Genomic DNA, 19,790 nt, shown 5'->3' on the forward strand with positions numbered 1-19,790 from the left:
GAAAGTTTTGTTTATTGTTCTCCTGATGATAAGATCACGATCGCTGAACACCATTGTTACTTTATAACCTAATTGCACATTTCTTCCCTAAACTCCATTTTTAGAATTATTTTCTATTAAAAGCCATTCTCTATGATACAATGGACAGGATCATAGTTGGCACACCTGGGAACTTCCAAGAGTGGACACTCTTCTGGGGAGTGAGTTTGTGTGCTAGCTGCATGAAGAGTGTGGCTATAACAAGAAGATACCCCCTAATTAGATGGGTGTGAGTGGGTCTAAACACCAATTCCCTCCCCAGAGGAAATTAACTCTGAGACCCAGAGAAATGATGCTTCACCTGGAGAGTCTGAGTAAAACCAAAAGAATTTTGAATTCTTGAACTCTGTAGAGTGCCTTCTGACTGGGTTTTTCCCTTTGCCATCATTGTTTAAAGTAAAAACTCTACATGTTAAAGAAACACAGCACCCCATCGCTCCCATTTATCAAGTCCCTAAAATGCTGCATTGGTATTCATGGTATGTATGTGATTGACGGGGTTACACCACGGTGGGACTTCAGCAGCTGTACTCTCTCTACCTCCCTTAAGGCAGGGGTCATAATGGTTCAAGCTCTGTGTCAGGTGCCTTGTATCCTAGTATTTAAAGGTTAGCCATCACTCTTACAAAACATAACAAAAACAAAATGTCTGGAATGACCACAAGGTTCAGGCGCTTCTATATTCTTTTCATACAGGGTAAATAGTGATATGTGTTCCAGTTTGAAAGGGTGCCAAAATGTTACTTTTTAAGCTCTTTACCAATGCTTTCCCATCAGCAGGTAAATCCTTCAAATTTAAAAGCACATTATTAATACAAAATATGAATCTGTTCTTGCGTTTGTATAATGCATAGTACTGTCTATTAGGGGGGTTGGGGTCAATGCTAGTGAGCTGAAGAAAGTGATTTTCCTCCTTGTAGAAGGAAATGCTGTGCGAGGAGCGTCTGTCGTCCCTGATGTCGGTATAGACACACTCCATATGAACATCTGCTATACCAGAGTGTGGTGGAGAATCTCATGACCCCTTTGTTAAGGGCATCTGACACTGACAATGGTTACAGATTAAAATACATATTTATTAAAAGTCCAGCGAATGTGTATAACATGCAGGTATTTCAACGCACAGGATCTGCATGACTATTCCTCTCTAGCTCTCATCTATGATTTAAGTTGCTGATTGTTAATTGGTTTAGGTAGGCTTTTTAAATGATGGAGTGAACTTAAGGACAGCAAATTACTGGCTCAGCCACAATCTGCCATCAATCTTAGCTTCTGTAAGGTTAACCTTTAAACTATATATCCAAAATCAAAACCCATGTGATAGAATGTATGCTAAAAGCTGTGATGAAACGGTTACATTAAAGTTACCCTGAAAAGGTTGTCTTCTGCTCCTCTGAACACCTGCTACCCATCCTGGAAACATTAGCCCTAGTTATAGTCTAGGCAATATAGTCTGTAGTATGCTCGTGTTCTTGTAACAAATAGAGCAGTAGAAAGCAGAGACCCCTGCCTCCTTCATTGAAGCAGCTTTGCATTGTTTGAAAACTGGAGAAACAATCTAACTACAAGTACCGTATTTGCTCGATTATAAGACGACCCCGATTATAAGACGACCCCCCAAAATCAAAATATTAATTTAGGAAAAAAACAAAAAGCCTGAATATAAGACGACCCTATAGGAAAAAAAGTTTTACCAGTAAATATTAATTCATGTAAATATATTTTTTAAATTTCCTTTTATTTGCCAACCTGCCCCCCCCAGTTATGCCACTCTGCCCCCAGAAATGCTTTATACCCCCCTATTTGCCACTCTGCCCCATGATATGCCTTATACCCCTATATGCCACTCTGGCATATAGGGGGTTAAAAGGCATATCATGGGGCTGAGTGGCATATAGGGGGTTAAAATGCATTTGTGGAGGTATATATGCATATCATGGGGCTGAGTGGCATATAGGGGGTTAAAATGCATTTCTGGAGGTCCAGAAATGCATTTTAACCCCCTATATGCCACTCAGCCCCATGATATGCCTTTTAACCCAGCATGTACTGGCTGCCTTGGCTTGATAGGAGTGTGATTGCTGCTAACAGCAATCACACTCCTATCAAGCCAAGGCAGCCAGTACATGCTGGAACCTGGGGATGATAGTAGTGGGATTACAGCCTCCCTATGCCATGCTACAACCCCCACCCCCCTTACACATCCATGCTATCACACACAAACACACATTCACAAACATTTAAATACTCATTCATTCCATTAATCACACATACTTCACACATTAATCACACATACTTACCCAAAAACCCTCCCCCACCCCCTTACCTGAACTGCAGATCTCTCACTCGAAGACTTCTGCAGGGGACCGGCTGTACCAGCAACTTCTCTGGCCCCGCCCCCAGAGGAGGGAGGGGGAGATAGAGTTCTGTGAGGAAGCTACAAGCTTCCTGTCCTCCTGCTTCTAACGGAAGAGACGCTGCTCGCGACCGGTAAGCAGCATGGCCCCAGCCATTTTTTTGGGGTCTGATTAGAAGACGACCCCGATTATAAGACGAGGGGTATTTTTCAGAGCATTTGCTCTGGAAAAAACCTCGTCTTATAATCGAGCAAATACGGTAAATAAAAAAATGCTTTTCATATGTGGTTTCATTCTAAGAGCAAGATTTACAAACAATTCACATCACCTTAATATGTACCCAATTCCATATACCGGTAGATGCAGTGCTATCAGATTGCTCTTTTCACTAGTCCTTTGTTTCAGTATTTCAATAGGTCTACAAACAGTAGACATGTATACACACACTGCAAAGGCATCTACTACAATTAACCTTGGAAAAACATTGACTCTCTTTGTAGCTTTTGAAATTTCATTGCATTGAATAAATCATCAGAATTCTCTCTAGGGATTTGTTCTTTTTTCCCCACTGCCCCCAAGCTATTCGCATTGTAGGAGATGCGCAGTACTGCGCTGTGCTTTCGCTGAAGCTGACTGATGTTGAGTATACCACGCGGTGGGAGCAAAGGGGTAGGGGCAAATGCATATGGAGTATTCTCCAGAATCTGTCTGTAATAGCAGCCACACAAAAATATTTAAAAGTACCTCTCTGCTATCTTATGGGGTGAAGCTATTTAAACATGCATGAAATAGTTGTATGGCTATTCTGATTGTGTGTGTGTGAATGAATGAGTATTTGTAAATGAATGTGTATATATTTATATCTGTGAATGAATAAGTGGGGAGAAAGGATGGCACAGGCAGGCTGTTTGGGGACAAAGATGACAAGTCCTATGTGTCCAATCTGGGTGCTAGGCAGGTCCTGTGGATGCAATCTGGGTACATTTTTAGGTTGATCTATACCAGCAAGACTGGGTTTGTGTGTTTAGTTGCAAGGCTATCTTTCATGTTTATTAATATCTGCAAGTATGGAGTTTGTATGTCTTATTCATTTGATCCATACCTGCAATGCAGTGTTTCTATCTTTTCATTTAATCTATACCTGAACTACATATCAATTTGGTTTGGTTCCTTTCCTACATAAACCCAATAGGTATATAATAGGTATATAATATGCCTGAAGAAAACTCCAAGATGGTCTCAAATTTGTAATCTATTATACATCAGCTAGTCAATAAAGATACCATCGTTTCTAAATTTGCTCTTAAAACGAATACATAGTAGTCAGGATAGGTGGGGTGGGGTGGTTTTAATGCCATGGCTGGACCCTGATGTATATCTCTAACCCAGAAAAAAAATAATGCATACAGTGGTTGCAGCATCGGCAGGTATAAAACATTTAGCAGTTCCAATTTCCTTTAAAAACAGAAACAAAATAGAGGGTAACAAAATAAGCCATTACTGGAGAATTTATTTGCATCCAAATATGAATGAGAGCCCCGACCTCCTGTAGTTTATAGACCAGCTTGATCAGCGTGGAAGAGCCTTCATAAAAACTGTGCACTAATGATTGTTTTAGAGTCAGACAGTTACATGCTGGCCATATAAATGTTGTCCTTTTCTGTATAGACACATTGTGTTCCCGGCAGATTGATTCTCCCTTTTTTACTCCTACGCAGGAATGCATGAGACTACTCAGCAAATAGCCATAGAAATGTCATGACACACATATTCTTCTTTTTATTTACTACCCTTCCGTCCACACGGCAAATGTGTCCCGTTCTGCGGCAGCGTCCTCTTACCAAACATACACACCGATTCATCTTATACAAGAAGTTCATTATTCGTAATATGCTGTAATTAAATCTTCAGATGCCCAACAGGATAAATATTTGCCGCTCTATAAAAAGAAGAAATAGCTGTACTTTCTTTGAGGGTGTATTTTTATTAAAATTTCTAATGGAATAGTAAAAGTAATGGAAAACGGGAAAAGAAGCAAAAAATATTCCTGCCTTTTGCCTCGTTGCTTAGTTAACCACATAGATTTTGGGTGGGAACCGGTTTGCAGTAATTCACTAGTTTTCCATGAAGCTGTGCTTGTCTGCTGTTATGTGTAATAGTCAGATTATATAAATAACCGGTGAAGGATTCTGAGAGCAGTACATTTTAATGTTCAGTATGGTGTCTGTTAATTCAGCCCCGTCAGGAAGGTCTTTCTTATGTTTATGTAATGAAAGCCGCAAGCTGGTTGAAGACCCTGCCACCAGTTTGTCTCCTATGTTAACAAACTGATGAGACATTGGGCCTGGGGCCGGTCCCTTCTTACATGCACATCCCAAATGCTTTCAGGAGAGCTGTCTGTACATTACATACGAGTCCCAATAGATTGTAAAATCATCGTCAAATTGTATATTGTCAGGTTAAATGTTAATATTTACCATCCCATTGTTGAATATGCTGGTGCTTTATAAATAAATTAAATGTAATGTAACACCTTCCCAAAACCACATATGGGATCGGTTCCTTTTAGCTAGACTTACGGTTTCCCCACTGAGCCTTAATCCAGAGGTAATTCACTGATTCATAGTTTTGTTTCTCCCAACCCCAAGATCCCTTTCCTAATGCGATTTCTGTTTTACTATTAAAAAAACAATAGATTTACCCTATGGATACATAGACTTGCCGCTGGCGTTTTATCATAACATCCACACATGTGATGTGTTAATGCCGTTTAATGAAAATCACAGCAAAGTGTGGTTTTATTTATATATATATAATTGCTTTTGGTTATCACTGTATGTGATACATGGTACATAAAAGCATACATAAGGTAAGATAACATGTCCTTTCGGAATGCTATAGGTTTGTGTTCTTATAGGTCTGCAGACATATAATGCCCCTAGATAATCTAACTAGTCTAATGTTACCAGCAAAATTAAGATATGCAGTGTTTTTAATCTTTCTGTATATTCCTTTTTCTCTCTATAGAATTATTGGCTACACAGAAGCAACTTGGCAAAAACAGTATCTTCATTTTGTTCCAAATTTTAATATAACAATGCTACAAAAAGTCACTAAGATTATTACATTGCTAAATATACAATGTGCTGACTTGTCTTACCCTTATCTAATATTTGCACTTTGTGTGAGTCATGCAGCAGGAAGTTTTCTCTTTTCAAGGAAATTTTTACAACAGTGCTAACCCTTTCTGTTCCTATCACAGAAAATGAATCACACCTTTAGAAAAGTTGTTTTACTTGTTGGAAAGGTTGTTGCCTCGGTACAACTTTGGACTTGCATATCATGCCCTAAATGTTTTCGTTTTAAAATTCTCAAGCATATAAACACAAAAAATATTCAAAAAAAAAATGACACCGACTTAAAATTCAACATAAGGTCCCGTGAAAAGTAGAATATGGAAAAAAAAAATAAAAATAAAAGAATTTCACTTGGCCACAACAAAAGTCTTTTTTTATATAAATATAGAATTGTGTAGATATAATGTGATCATGCTATTACAGACATGCAGAAAGCATGTTTATATGCATACATTTCACATGTGTGTTAAGCACTGCTTAAGATCACAAAACACATATTCAAATATATGAAGTTACCTGTATGTAGACATCAAGGATATGACTCCACAATGAAAGTAACTTTGTTCAACCAGATTTCCTAACTGGTGACGCGGCATTTTGTTGCTTTACTTAGACATGCCAACATTTGTCAAATGTTAAAACTTCACAAGACAGCCAAGGAGTTCAGAGATACGTTTTTCAAATAGATGAGTGATGCAGGTTCACAGCCCCAGGCACCTGTAGGGTGTGGAGTACATTATGTTTAATGAGTCCTTTTAAACAGTTATGTGTAATTTAATTTCTCGCTATAACATCAGCACATTATCATTACTGTAAAGTGAACCAGTTAAATATGTATTCTGAATTTTTATTATTTCGCTTATTGAGTTGTTTTCTTTTTCTTCCAAATGTTATTGTGTGGTCTAAGGTAGGGTCTTGTTAGACTGCCTGGCTCTGGTTTGTGTTTAACCACATACCTGGGAAATTCCAAGCTCGAGCTCTTTTGGGGGGGGTTGGGTGATGGTGGTGGGTGGAGCCAACATCAATGGGCGTTGCTAATTGCATCAGCGGGTGGGGTTGCTATCATCCTTGGGCAGGGCTAGCCTCAACCACCTTATTTGTATGTGTAGGACAGGGGGTTGGCCATTCATCTGGAGTCTCTGGGCAAAACCTGGAGAGTTACCTGCTATGTGTATAAGATTTACATTTCCCATAAGAACTTTAATGAAAGGTTAAAACCAGATATCAAAGAAATCTTCAGCTCAAAGTCAAATCAGATCTACATTTTTTAAATAGATGAGTGATGCAGGTTCCTCAGCCCCAGGCACCTGTATGGTGGGGTACATTATGTTCAATGAGTCCTTTTAAACTGTTACACGTAATTGAAATTCTCAATAGGACATCAGCATAATATTGTTGTGATAAAAATAATAAAATGTATGCTGCTAACAATTTGTATTGACTGAGACGGCGGCAACCTCTGGGGCATTGGGACGTAGAGGTCAGTGTTCTTATGGCCGTACGTGGGAGCCTTATAGGGTAGGCTAACTTGAGCGCTCCATCTTCTGAGGGAGTGGATGGGACAAATATTATTTAAATGGACTTAGGAAATGGTTGTGGCCAATTCCCGCTTCCCTGCCCAGAGGAACAGGAAAGTGACATGAAGACTCGGGGTCAAACTTGACAAACGAAGAGTGCATTGTGGGTCTATGTAGCCAATTCAGCAGTATGGCATATTCTTGTCTCTACAAATGCAAATATAAAGATATTGAGCGATGATCTGTAAAGCTCCTTGTAATCTTAAGATGAAAATATATAGATAATTACCCTGTATATATTACACGAATGTCTACTGGAGTGAAATCCACATTTATTCCAGCAGAACAAAGCTAGCCTGCAGTTCACAAATGCACAAGGAAGTATAGACATGTAGCAACGCAAGTCCTGTTATTTAGTGTAATATAATATGTGTTTGATTTTCCTACGCTGCTGATGAATCGGGATATGCAAAGGTCCACACACAGAATTTTTTTTTTGTAGGCAGAAATTTCAGACTTTTAAACCTGTAACAGCCTGCTTAGTGCTGTTAATTGCTCACGTGGATGGCAATGGAATTCCCTTTTCATAGAATGTAACTGAGCAATATTAATATGTTATGGAAGCATCCACTTCCCGAGGCTAAAGAAGGATAGAGCTTCATTTTTTTCCACTTTCTATCAAAGGAATATCTTGCTTCATCTGAACGATCCTGTAACAAATGTAAAAAAAACCCTAAATGTTTAATTTCGGTAGCGAGACTTATAGTATGAACACCGATCTAAATGTTCTCCTCCTGACATAGGGCACCAAATGCAATCAATGAATTTACATAAAGCTTGACCTAGACAACAATGGGGTCTTTGTAAAACTTGAGTCAGCTAACACTAGTAAATGCCATTCAAAGCAAACAGAGATACGAGCATTCAGCCTTAGAGACTAGAGCACTGTCGCCAAGATCATGTAAAATGCTAATTTTCTTTTTTGGATTTTATTTTGCAAATCTAGCAGAGCCTGGGCTACAGATCCGTGGTCTCTCGCTGTAGCTTTTATTTTGAAAGTCCTCTAGATACTAATTAGACTTGTTATTGCCAAGCACAGCTTTCTAAGGGACAAGTGACAGGAACAAAAGCAGAGTTACATGAATAAATTATGTCCGTTTAGAATCTGGATTTTGATATAAAGCCCAACTCGCCCCTATAGAATTGTGAGGTTTCCTAACCTAGAAACGTATGTCATTACACAATTTGACTGCACATTTTATTGTAAAAGGTTCCTTTTTCCAGTAGGGTGTAATTATTATTATTATTATTATTATTAATTATTTTTTTTATTATTCACCAGTTTGCTGACAGTTGTTTTCCTTCATGTTAAATTTGATAAGATTTGTGTCCTCTGTCTGATATTTATGTTTGTTATTCCAATTTAAACCTCCTTCTGAATGAAATTAGAAAAAAAAACTTGGCCTCAGTGATCATCCCATTTAATTACGGAAGGTGTCGGGAGTAAGATAGAACATATTATATTCTGCTATGTTTTGCTACCGATAAGTTTGTTTTGCATTTTAAAAAGAGAAAAAAATCTCTTAGATCGACAAGTACCGTCCACTTGCATAATTTGCGTACCCAAACTCCTAATGCCCACAGTCCTTATTAAATTAATGTTCTTTCTGCATCTTCGCTAATTCCAAGGGCATAAACTTTATTATGATGTCATAACACTACTTATCCAAAAACCGCTAATTATAGAAATGTATTTATTTGTTTAGTATAGGTGTAGAGCTCTATACTCAAAACAACTCAACTCCAGTGCAGGCTTGCGTGAGAGATCCAGGGGGGGTCAAACGAGACCACCCCACTGGTGCAGACAGCTTTTCCATTGATTTCAATGGAAAAGCAGATTCTAGCAAAAGCTGTACCATATGGGGGATAGTTTCTTTTTTTGTTTGTATGGTAAGCTTATAAGTCATTACTTTTGAGCAACATCACAAGCGTTCTTGCAAGAACTATGAATAAGACAAAATCTTACGTGTGTAAAGAATTATTTTTGGGAGAGGTTTGAGCTTTTAACGGTACAAGGAATTTGGTTTTGAAAGCTGTGTGAACAGAGAAGGCCAAAGCATATCATTAATTAACTTAGGTTAATGAATAGTATCGCCTATTGTTGGAATTGTTTATAACGCAAAGAGATCATGGCTCATATGGCCTCCATCCCTGGACCGTCATGAATTTATATTTAAATTATATTTATGTACTTATAAACTGTGCCTTAGTGACTGTTCTCAATGATCTACGTTAAAGGTACATTACATGTTCAGTTATTTTTTATTTGCATGTTTTTTTACAAATCAAGTAATACACTACCGGATACAATTCAAGGTTTTTTTTTTAACTGAAATAAATCTTCTAGCCCCTCAACAAAACAGTACAGATTTGTCTACCTAGACTTGTCTTGACTCACATGCCCAGATCTGTGACCTCATTCTCATATGATTGTATGCAAGACTGAACATTTCCACTACATTTATTCCCTGGGTTTTAAAGGGAAAAAAAAGACCTTGGAGTCATAAGAGCTCGTCGTCATGTCAATCACTGTAATTATGGATATAAATGCATGGGACCATGTGGAACTCCTGGCTGAAACAATTCCAAGAGAAAAGGAAAAAGTGAGATGCATAAGAGCATTACCTGTGTAACGGTATCATGTGTATACTATGTGAGCGTCCATCTCTCTATGATTATTCCTCCCCACTAATGTATTACTCAGTATTCCATGCAGGTTAATGAATCAACAAGCTTGCATGTTAGTCGAGTGTATGTAAGAGGAGTGATTAAATTTTTTTTTAAATGCGAATGTGAGTTGGCCTTAATGAATTTTGCACTTTTGTCCAACCCGTGCAAGTTTGTAACTTCACATCAACATGTTTTTGCCAACTTGTATTCACTAACACATTGTATAGACCTCAATGTTATGGTTGCACTTTTATGTTTTGTTTCAGTAAATGGTTATAGAGATAAGCATAGGGGATTGATTCTTGAATCACGTTTCTTGAATCAGGACCCTCTGGGCAGCAGACGAATAATAACAATGCTTTTTAGGACAGGTCAGATGGGTTTTTTGGTTCTTATTTGTTACAGACAAATATTTCACAACAGTAAAATATATGAAGGCTGGAGCTGGAGCCTGTGTATACATGTGCAATGGCTAGTGTATTTGCCATTTAAGTATTGTATTGTGGTCTGTTTCCCGTAGTTGTACATTAGATTATAATATTCATCTAATGTGTCAGAATATATTTTCATGGAAGCTTTGTTCCTTGCCCCTATGAGGAAAGAAACGCTTATCTTATGCATGCTCTTTCAGTTGCATGATATCATCACCAAGGACTGAGATAAGTGGGTATATTACAACCGTAATGTGTTTTAATGCTCCACCATTAGCGTGGCTGTGAGCATTGTAGTCTCGTCATGTTTGAATGGTTTTTGTAATTAATTGTGAAGTGGATGTTGTCTATAGAGTTTGAGATTTTCTGTGTGTAGACTGTGTTAATATTATTATAAGCCTTCTTCCAGGGAACAGTGCTGCTTGGCCACATTACGCAGGTGTAGAGAAGCTTACCTATGCCTTCTAAAGCATAATTGTTTGTTCATATACTTGTGAAGTTAAGGTAGCCTTCTGCCACACTAAACGCAGCCAGTTGGCCTACAGGGACAATCGGGCTCCCTGTAGTGCCACCACTGCATGGGCCGGTTAAAAGGGAGATCACTAATCTCCCCAACTGGCCCATTAACGCTATAGAGCCTCATGTGAGCCTCCATAGTTCCCTTCCACCCAGTGCCACTTGTCCTTCAAAGACAGAGCGCCGGGATATGACATCGTATACCGGCCCTGAGCAGTAAGGACAGCAGCAGAGGTGGTCCAGCGAGTGGCGCTGCCCTGATTTAGGCCTAGGGTAGACCCAAAAGTAAACACGGCTCTGATAGCAGATACAGCATTTTGTTCTTTCCTCTAAAGGCTTAATCATAAAACAACATCATAGATACAGATTTTTTTTTGTGGCAGCAACCTATAATTGCTTGCTTTTCTGTCACATGACACTCAAGAATTCCCTGAAAAAAGAATTGTTTGAGTATTCCATGCCACTAGGAGTAAAGTTTCTAGTGTTGGATTAAATTCAATAAAGTAGCTGGTACAATACCTTTGCATTTTTTACTATGTTTATGCTACAGACATAACCATAGTTGAATGGTTTTAAAAACAGAAGTAACCATGGTTTGTCAAAAATCCAAAGGGCAGTAAGATTGGTCTGCTATACAACACATAATAAATTGCTCTGTCCCAGTGTCAAAAATGTAGGCTTTATCTAGCAGTTCTCTCATAAAGAACTAAAGGAAAATCAGCAGAAAGAAGCTCTCTGGAGAAATCCTCCATAGCCCAGCCCGTTTTGATTATAGTTCTGTGATTACAGAATACTTCAAATTTTGTGAAAACGTAGTTAATACGCTCACCTTAGACTTGCCATTCCCTTATGAAAAATTACTGCAGTTTTTCTGAAGTAATACTGCAGTTTTTTGGACATGAAAAAACTGCAGATTTACTGCAGTTTTACTGCATTTCTACTTCACTGTACTGCAGTTTTACTGCAGTTATCTTTGTAAGGAAGTACAAATGCAATAAAGCTGCAGTACATTGAACTACAACTGTAGGTTTGCAATATAAAAAAAGTGCAGTAAATGTGCAGTAATGCTGCAGTATTGCAGTTTTTTCATGTCCAAAAAACTGCAGTATTACTTCAGAAAAAAATGCAGTAATTTTTCGTAAGGGCTAGGTAATTCCACACTTCCCAACAGTAAGTCCCGTTTGTTGTGAGACAGTCTTGATTATCGTGGCACTGTTCTGCTTTTGTGGGCAGTAGGAAGCATGGGTCAGGTGGTGAGATCCTCAGATCTCCCCTGTCCTTCTCATGGAGCTGAAAAATCCATGGACTGTTGCTCACTGGCCTCTTAGCGACTGTAATGTTGCAGGCTGGTTATTCAGTTAAGGCAGATGGGTGGTCACGGCCCCTTCTGGGTTGGTCACAACTCCCACCTCTTGTCACACCCCTGCCAACACAGGCATCCCCATTTAGACCCCTGATACAGTTCATTGAGGGGGATGTAATCCACAGTGTATTTGCACCTTAAGGCTCCAGAGCTTACTGGTAAGAGCTGGGTCTCTGCAAAAAGTTTCATTTCCAGACGCCAGCATCTTTTATCTCAACCCATACCCCATTCTTTGCTTCCCTTGTCAATTGTCTGTGTTTTCCATAAATTTTTTTTTTACCCGTGAATGGCCATTTGTTTCCCCACAGTATGCCAAGGGCAAAGATATCTGCTGAACCCTAACCCGCCAATATCCCAAAATATGTTTGTGAATGGCACAAATGGTCCATGTGTTTGCTACAGCCCCCATTTGAAAGGTAGCATGGTAAATTTTCTGGACAACACGCCCTTTCTTTCATAGAGATTGAATAGCTTACTGTTGGTTTCTGAATATGTTTTAGGGAGAAAAACTACATCTACATTCTATCTGAAATATAAAGAATAAATGAATGCAAAATTGAAAACATAAAATCATTTTACAACTTCATACCTGGCTAGACATACAGTTTTTTATAGCCTGTACACATTTGATTTTACTCTAATATTTTCTTACCCAGGTGCCATAGTATAGTTGCAGTATTTGATATAATATAATTTACTGAAAATTTTTTATTTTTTCATTTTTTTTTTTTTGATACTGTATCTTTTTTCTTTTTTTTTTTTGTGGATCACAATTTAGCATTACCCATTATTTATTTATGAGGGACAAACTTGTGTGGTTCATTATTTTTTTTATCACTTGAAGTTTATTGGGTTTTCACAAATAACAACAAACATACATACAAAATAATACACAAAAAAATACATGACCAATTCCACTCAGTACAGCACAGAAGAACACTAAAGGCGTACATACAAAACCGCAAATGATAAACATACAGAAATAATATTAGAATCGGGAGCGAGCAGAATCATTCATTCATCATGTGTGGTTCATTCTTTAATCTTAAGATTGTAAGCTGGGAGCAGGGCTCTCTCCACCTAATGTATCGGTTTGTCTTAGTCTGTCAGTTCTTGTCAGACCCCTTGAATATATGTATTGTAAGAAGCACTGCGTACATTTTTGGCGCTATATAAATAAAAGATAATAATAATAAGGCATTCAGTCAGCCCATCTGACCATCAAAAACCCTTAATTTTTATGTCTGTTTGTATATTTGTAAAGTGCTTTGAGCCTTACAAGGAGGAAAACACTAAGAATTTGGAAATTATTATTATTATTATTATTTAGCTGGTGCAATCACTCATAAGATACTACTCTGTGGGTAGGATTATCACATCATTCCTGACAGAGGAATCCACAAAAGCGGGTGAATTATGATGTGGCCTGAGAGTTGACACATTGCAGATGGCGACAGAAAACCTCTAGAAACGACAGAGTAGGTGTAATGAAGTCGACAAGCTGATCATTATTGGAGTAGACATGTTGCTGAGCGATCTGTTCCAGCAGACGTAGCAGGACTCTGTTGCAATTTTCCACTTTAAGGATTTTTCTTTTTAAAGTTTTGGCTTAAAAATTAGCTGTGACTCTGTCTCTTGGCTGAAATTAATATCGTAATAATAATGTTTCCACTACGTTTGCTAACAAGATTTTTCTGGGGGAAAAATAAGTACGGTTAATATACTTTATTTATCTTTAGGGCTGAAGAAATAGATTGTTATGTGTGTGTTCCTTTGGTAGGAATAAAATATTAAATTGTTTTATGAGAAAGAATTGTATATTTAATATATTAATGTTGTTGCTGTGGTTTTATAGCATTCTTGTTTCTCAGCTTGAGCATAACATGGAAACCAGACTTGTTGAAAATGATGCCCAAATAGTCTCAATAGGGCTGCAATAACTCTTTTTGAATGCTGATCACTAGTGCAGGTAAAGTGTAGCTCAATAATATGTGGGATGTATAAGTGCTTATATACAGTTTTGCAGAGCTGCACTTTGATCAGAAAGTGAAATGTAGAATTATCATGCAAAACAAATAGCCGATTCGTTAAACCAGATCTGTTCCCAAATCCTACATTTAACCTTTCTATACAATTAGTAGTCCTGTGTAATTGTATATACAGATTAAAATAAGTGATATATACTTGTATGAGTAACCCACCAGCCTTCTTAAATTCAATGTTTATTCCGCTCCACTAGGCTATGTCTCATTTTTTTCAGAACTTACTGATCTTTGGTAGCAGGTGATTTGTTCTTGCTGCCTTTGCAAGGATAGAAAATAATACTTTGGACAAATGCCATACTATTGGCTTAACATTTCCCATAATGTTGGGCAATATTAAAAAATCGTCTTTACAAGAGGCTGATGGAGGTTGCCTGGACAGTACATGCCAAATGCAAATTAAATATTGCTTAAATTTAGAATAGAGGGATATAATGTAGGACGTTATGCTTGTGGATAGGGTGTTGGAGAACCAATGAAGTAATATAAAATCCAATAATAAAATGAGCTTACATAGACTAATTAAAAAAAACAAACAAAAAAAAAACTATAGCGCTCTTTAGTGCAGTCTCCATGGTATAAAACATATAGCCATTTGTTTTTCAAAGCCATAGAGCCATTTCAAACCTGACTGCTATGGAGTCCATACACTGTAGCACAGTCTGACATACAGTATGCTGTCAGCCATATGGATGCTAATGCATTTCACTGGCCATAATTTTATCCAACGTTCCAAGGCCACGTAAGATCATGTAGCTTCATCAAAGGGGTGGCAGGATTGTGTTCTATGTTTGGATTCTTGGATTCATCGAGCATTGGGCATGATTACATGTTACATAGTAATTTAGGTTGAAAAAAAGACACAAGTCTATCAAGTTCAACCTTGCTGTCGATTCAGAAGAAGAAAAAAAAACCTGATTGAAGCAATTTCCGACTGCGTCTCAAAAAGATTTAAACATCTTCCATCGAATTTGCTAGCGCAGTCTCTGCAGGTAGTGAATTCCACTTTACTTTTCTTCCTATGGAGAACCCTTTTTGCAGCTTTAAGTGAACCTTCTTTTCAAGTCTGAATGGATGACCTTTTGTTCTTTGCATAGTCCTGTTAATGAACAGGTTATCAGAGAGAGACTCGTATTGTCCCCGTATACATCTCTGGGAGGTGGGATTGTTCTCATACCTTATCCGCATTCAGCACGAAGTACAGGCCAAGTAGTTTATAGGTGCAAGTTTGCATAATGTATTTGTTTATAATAGTGATTTTTAATTTGTATTCACTTTACTCCTTAGGTCCTTGCATCATGCCGAGCCTTCATCTTGACAGCACGATTACCAACCAAGGTAAGCCCTGTCTCTACTGCCTGTGCTTTCCATTCTAGTTTACATTGTTTTTTGTTCCAAATTATTTCAGCAATCTAAACAAGAAATTGACACAACTGTCTGGGATCTCTAGATTTCGGAATCTAGAAACACACATGTTTTGAAATTACTTTGCAAACCTTGGTGTGATGAGATGTATGTTGGTTATAGAGGACACTGATGATGGAGGTGATCATGGATGCAACAGAAGTTGACATGTACTACAAACTTAAGTCATGTTTGTGATACACACCAAAATGGCTTTAGGTATTTTAGGCAGAGTATCTACACATTTGAGCTTTAATTCTGTATTTTTAATGTGGTAAAGGATAAGTAATTAGCGTCTCCTTCACAGAAAAAATATGTTGGGAAAAAAACACTTAAATAGATCTGCCAAGCATAGACAGGCTAGAGAAGCTGATAATAAGTTATTCGTAAGTTAGTGATGTGTCTGAAATATCCATTTCGGAACCAATTAAAATGCCTACAGTATGGCTGAACACTTTGTGACTTGACGACAAAAGTAGTTGTCACCTGTGGTTTAGACTCTGGATCCTGTTAAATGGAGAATATTTTCATGCACCAGGAAGAAGCACACATTAATGCCATTGAGTGTACAGCTGTAGGTAGATGGATATGCAGGAACAAAGTCAAAATGTAGTTAAAATGAGTTGGGGTTGGTAGGTATTAAAGGGACACTCCAGTCAATCAGCGGTCCCCTTAAATTTGCATGGTGTCCCTCTTCGAAATGCGTGAGAGCATTCTGCAGCATGACCCCCAAATTCGTTTGGCGCTTTGCCCAGCCCCCAGCCAGTTCCATGCGGGAGATGGAGATACTTGTTCGTGATACATTTACTGCCAGTTAACTCCAGCTGGGGCTTGGGGAACCCTCTGCGCGGGGGTCTAAAGAGACCTCCACGGAGGGGGTGGGATATACAGTTTGCAGCTTTTTACCTAAAGCAAGTACTTTTTTCTTTACTATTCAAGTACTTTGATGTGTAGTGATTGTTTAGGGGGCACACTGGAGGGCCCAAATACAAGGGCATAAGTACTATGATATGATGAAACCCTACTTGAAAATAGTTTCTGTATTTTATCCTCCGGTTTGTGAGCATTTGCAGGATAGTCAATTTCATTACCAGTGGATGAAATACATATCTTTTGTTCATATGAGTGCAGCAATGATTGTGCTTGGAGGGAGCTCCCTTTAAATCTCATTGTCTGACACAGAATAAAAGCAGAACAATGGCAATTAATAACTTCATTACGCTATCTGATGTGAACCTGGTGAAACCGAGGCCTCTTCAGTCAGTAGTAGATATCATCCCTCTTATTTGCCAAAATAATAATGGACCTTGTCAGAGTGTAATTCATTTGCACGAAGCTGACCAGCCTTTTTACTGAAATTAGTTAACGTCTGGCCTCGATCTTTTAGACGTTAATGGTGTGTGTGTATTTCTAATGCTTTTTTTGTTTTGTCAATTCCATGTTATGAGCGTCTTACTCTAAAAATAAATAACATTTTCCCTGGCTGGTAAAGCTGTGATAGCCTACCCGTATTCCAGGATGGGAAGGAAAATGCTGCACACTGGAAATTTTGTTTGAATGTGGTTCCATCTTAGAAGTGTGTGCAACCATTGGCCGCCCGTCCGATATTGTGTGTATTTCCACTAATATCCCTTTAATTGGATCTCAGTTCAGTAGTTCCAACGTATAGGTCTTCCCAGTGGTGCATATTGCTGATATTTATGATATGTTTTATAGTTAAATGTGTTTGAAAATATGTCCAGCAGCAGAGTATTATGTATGGTTTGCACATTCACAAATCAATTTGACTTTAGCTACTTTAGATAGTGTGGGTTTTGAAAAGCAAACTTTCTCCTCCCCAATAGTGATTGCAATATTGATTTTTTTTTTTTTTGCCGTTTACAGCTTACCATGTGAACAAAATAGTACATTACATGATCAATGCTTGCACCTTCCCACCGTCATTGTTCATTATTTGGAAAGTTTGGACTGTGCGTTGAGTGAATGATTATATCTGCATGCTCATCATAATCCTGGCAAATGTCCATATTTAGCTCCGCTGTGTGAATAAATTGCAGAAAAGCTGCAGAAGCAGAGGCGTGACGGGAATGATAAATCTTCTCTCATGTCTTCTCTGTAGAGCCCTCACTAAAACCAAATCCATCATAGAAATGCACTGTTTATGTAAAGTGATTTTATATTCTTTTTCATATGGATAGTCTGAGGGGGAAAAGGGAACTTGGTTTAAGGTGCAACCAAGAATTGTACATTTTACATTATTTACTTTTATCAAAAATATAAAGTTTTATGTCTTATGACCATGGGCCTTTTTAGACGGGAGGATTTGATTGAAACCCCCTATAAGGTTCAGTGATCCCAGTGAGCGCTACATTTCCAAAAGTCTTGGCAGTGATGGATGTATGATACAGCAGGTCTTGTATATTAAAAGTACCCGCGCATGTAAGAGGTTATTGAACCTATTTGGGACTGGGTTATAGTTAGATGGGAGTCCAATACAAAGCCAAACAATTGAACTTCTTTCCCTTCTCCTCACCTTCTCCTGACAAAGAACTATAGCATAACAGAATTCCTTTGATCAGAGTGATTGATCACTGGTAAGTGCCTACAAAGTGTTAAACCAAGCATGCAATATATACCACTTTTCCATTTCCTAGGCTAATACCAAATTGTTAAATAAATATGTGCCTCCACATCAATATAGTAAGTTTTATTGGACATTTTTAGTAATCTTCGTATGCTACACCTCACATTTTATCCCATTTCTCACAAAAAACACAACCAATCACTGTCTGCTTTTGGTTCACATGACAATTAAGTGATGCCAACAAAAAATACTAATGCATCAAAATACTCTAGATTTCTTCCCCATTCATCTTGCCGTCTTGTCTCCATCTCCACTGCTCTCGCTTCCTTTTCAATACCCGAAAGTAAAATGAATTGCAGGAAATTAATGGATTAAGTGTAAAACCCAATTTATTCATAATTCTTTTCTGCTGGATTCTAAGAAAGACCTTTTCAAGAAATGGTTCTGTGTTGGGCTTTTAACGCCTCTTTCATAAATCTATGTGGCAAATTAAATGATTCATTGTGTTTCGCGTCTGGTTTAAGCGACTCTTCTACACACACAGCAGGTAGAGATGATTAAGATGAATTTGTAAATTGTGCACAATACTAAATGTTTTGTTTACTGTAGCAAATTATTTACAACAATGTAAATTTTGAATACAAGTGTATTTTATTATAGTTTTTTTTTTTTTTTTTTTTTTTTTTATAACAGCTCGAACTAACATTCAGTTATTTGGAAATCCAAGGGATGAACTGCAGTAAACCAGGCCATGTGAGTATCCGTAAAGAGGTTCCGTCACATGATTAATGATTTTTGTTAATGAAAATATCTATATCTTGTCCGTTTTCTGATTGTTTTGGAGGTATATAGGTTTACCTTAGACATGCTGAGATTGACAGCGGCCCGTGGAAGGACATGTATTAAAAAAGTTAAAATTATATACACTAGAAAAACGGCGTCTCAGAGGGGATATGATAACATTATATAAATATATGCAGGGCCAATATAACGAGCCCGTCAGTGACCTGTTCATTAACAGAAATGTACAAAGAACAAGAGGTCACCGTCTGAGACTGGGAGAGCGCAGGTTTCATAGATGACAAAGGAAGGGAATCTTTACAGTGAGGACAATAATGGTATGGAATTCACTTCCAAGGGAGGTGGTGTTATCCAATACATTAGGTGCCTTCAAAAGGGGCCTCAATATTTTCTTGGAAAGGCACGATATACAGGGATATAAATAGAATAACATTAATATTTTAGAGCTTCTTGATCCAAAGAGAAATCCGATTGCCTCTTGAAGTCAAGAAGGAATTTTTTTCCCCCTGATGGCAGAATTCAAAGTAGCTTAATTAGGGTTTTTTTGCCTTCTTTTGGATCAAGAATAGGAAGGTTAGGTAGAAGGGTTGAACTTGATGGGCTTAGGCCTTTTTTCAACCTTACGAACTATGTAACTATCTAATAATCTCACCAATAACCTTTACAGGGCTGCTTGAACCAATCAACAACAATCTGTCAGGTATAAATGAATGAGGAGGAATAATCCTGTAGATCCCCAAAACAGGAGGCTATGATACATTTTCCCATGGTATACATATAAAGTTTCTTGTTTTGACATGTGACTTGCTTTTGTTGATGTGTAAAATCCATTACATAGTTTTATTTAGTGTATAGAAAATTAAAATGCA

At 37.9% G+C, this 19,790-nt stretch overlaps 1 protein-coding gene across 1 annotated transcript in view; it reads left to right on the forward strand.

The window, feature by feature from the left end:
• Positions 1-19,790, forward strand: part of CARMIL1 (capping protein regulator and myosin 1 linker 1) — a 107,494-nt gene that overhangs the window by 26,341 nt on the left and 61,363 nt on the right. The window contains exons 3-4 of the mRNA XM_053467096.1: positions 15,420-15,470; positions 18,814-18,873. Of these exons, the coding sequence (XP_053323071.1) occupies positions 15,420-15,470; positions 18,814-18,873 (111 nt within the window). The remainder of the gene's footprint in view (positions 1-15,419; positions 15,471-18,813; positions 18,874-19,790) is intronic.

This window comes from Spea bombifrons, chromosome 5 (assembly GCF_027358695.1).
Source record: "Spea bombifrons isolate aSpeBom1 chromosome 5, aSpeBom1.2.pri, whole genome shotgun sequence".
In the NCBI taxonomy this organism is placed as follows: Eukaryota; Metazoa; Chordata; class Amphibia; order Anura; family Pelobatidae; genus Spea; species Spea bombifrons.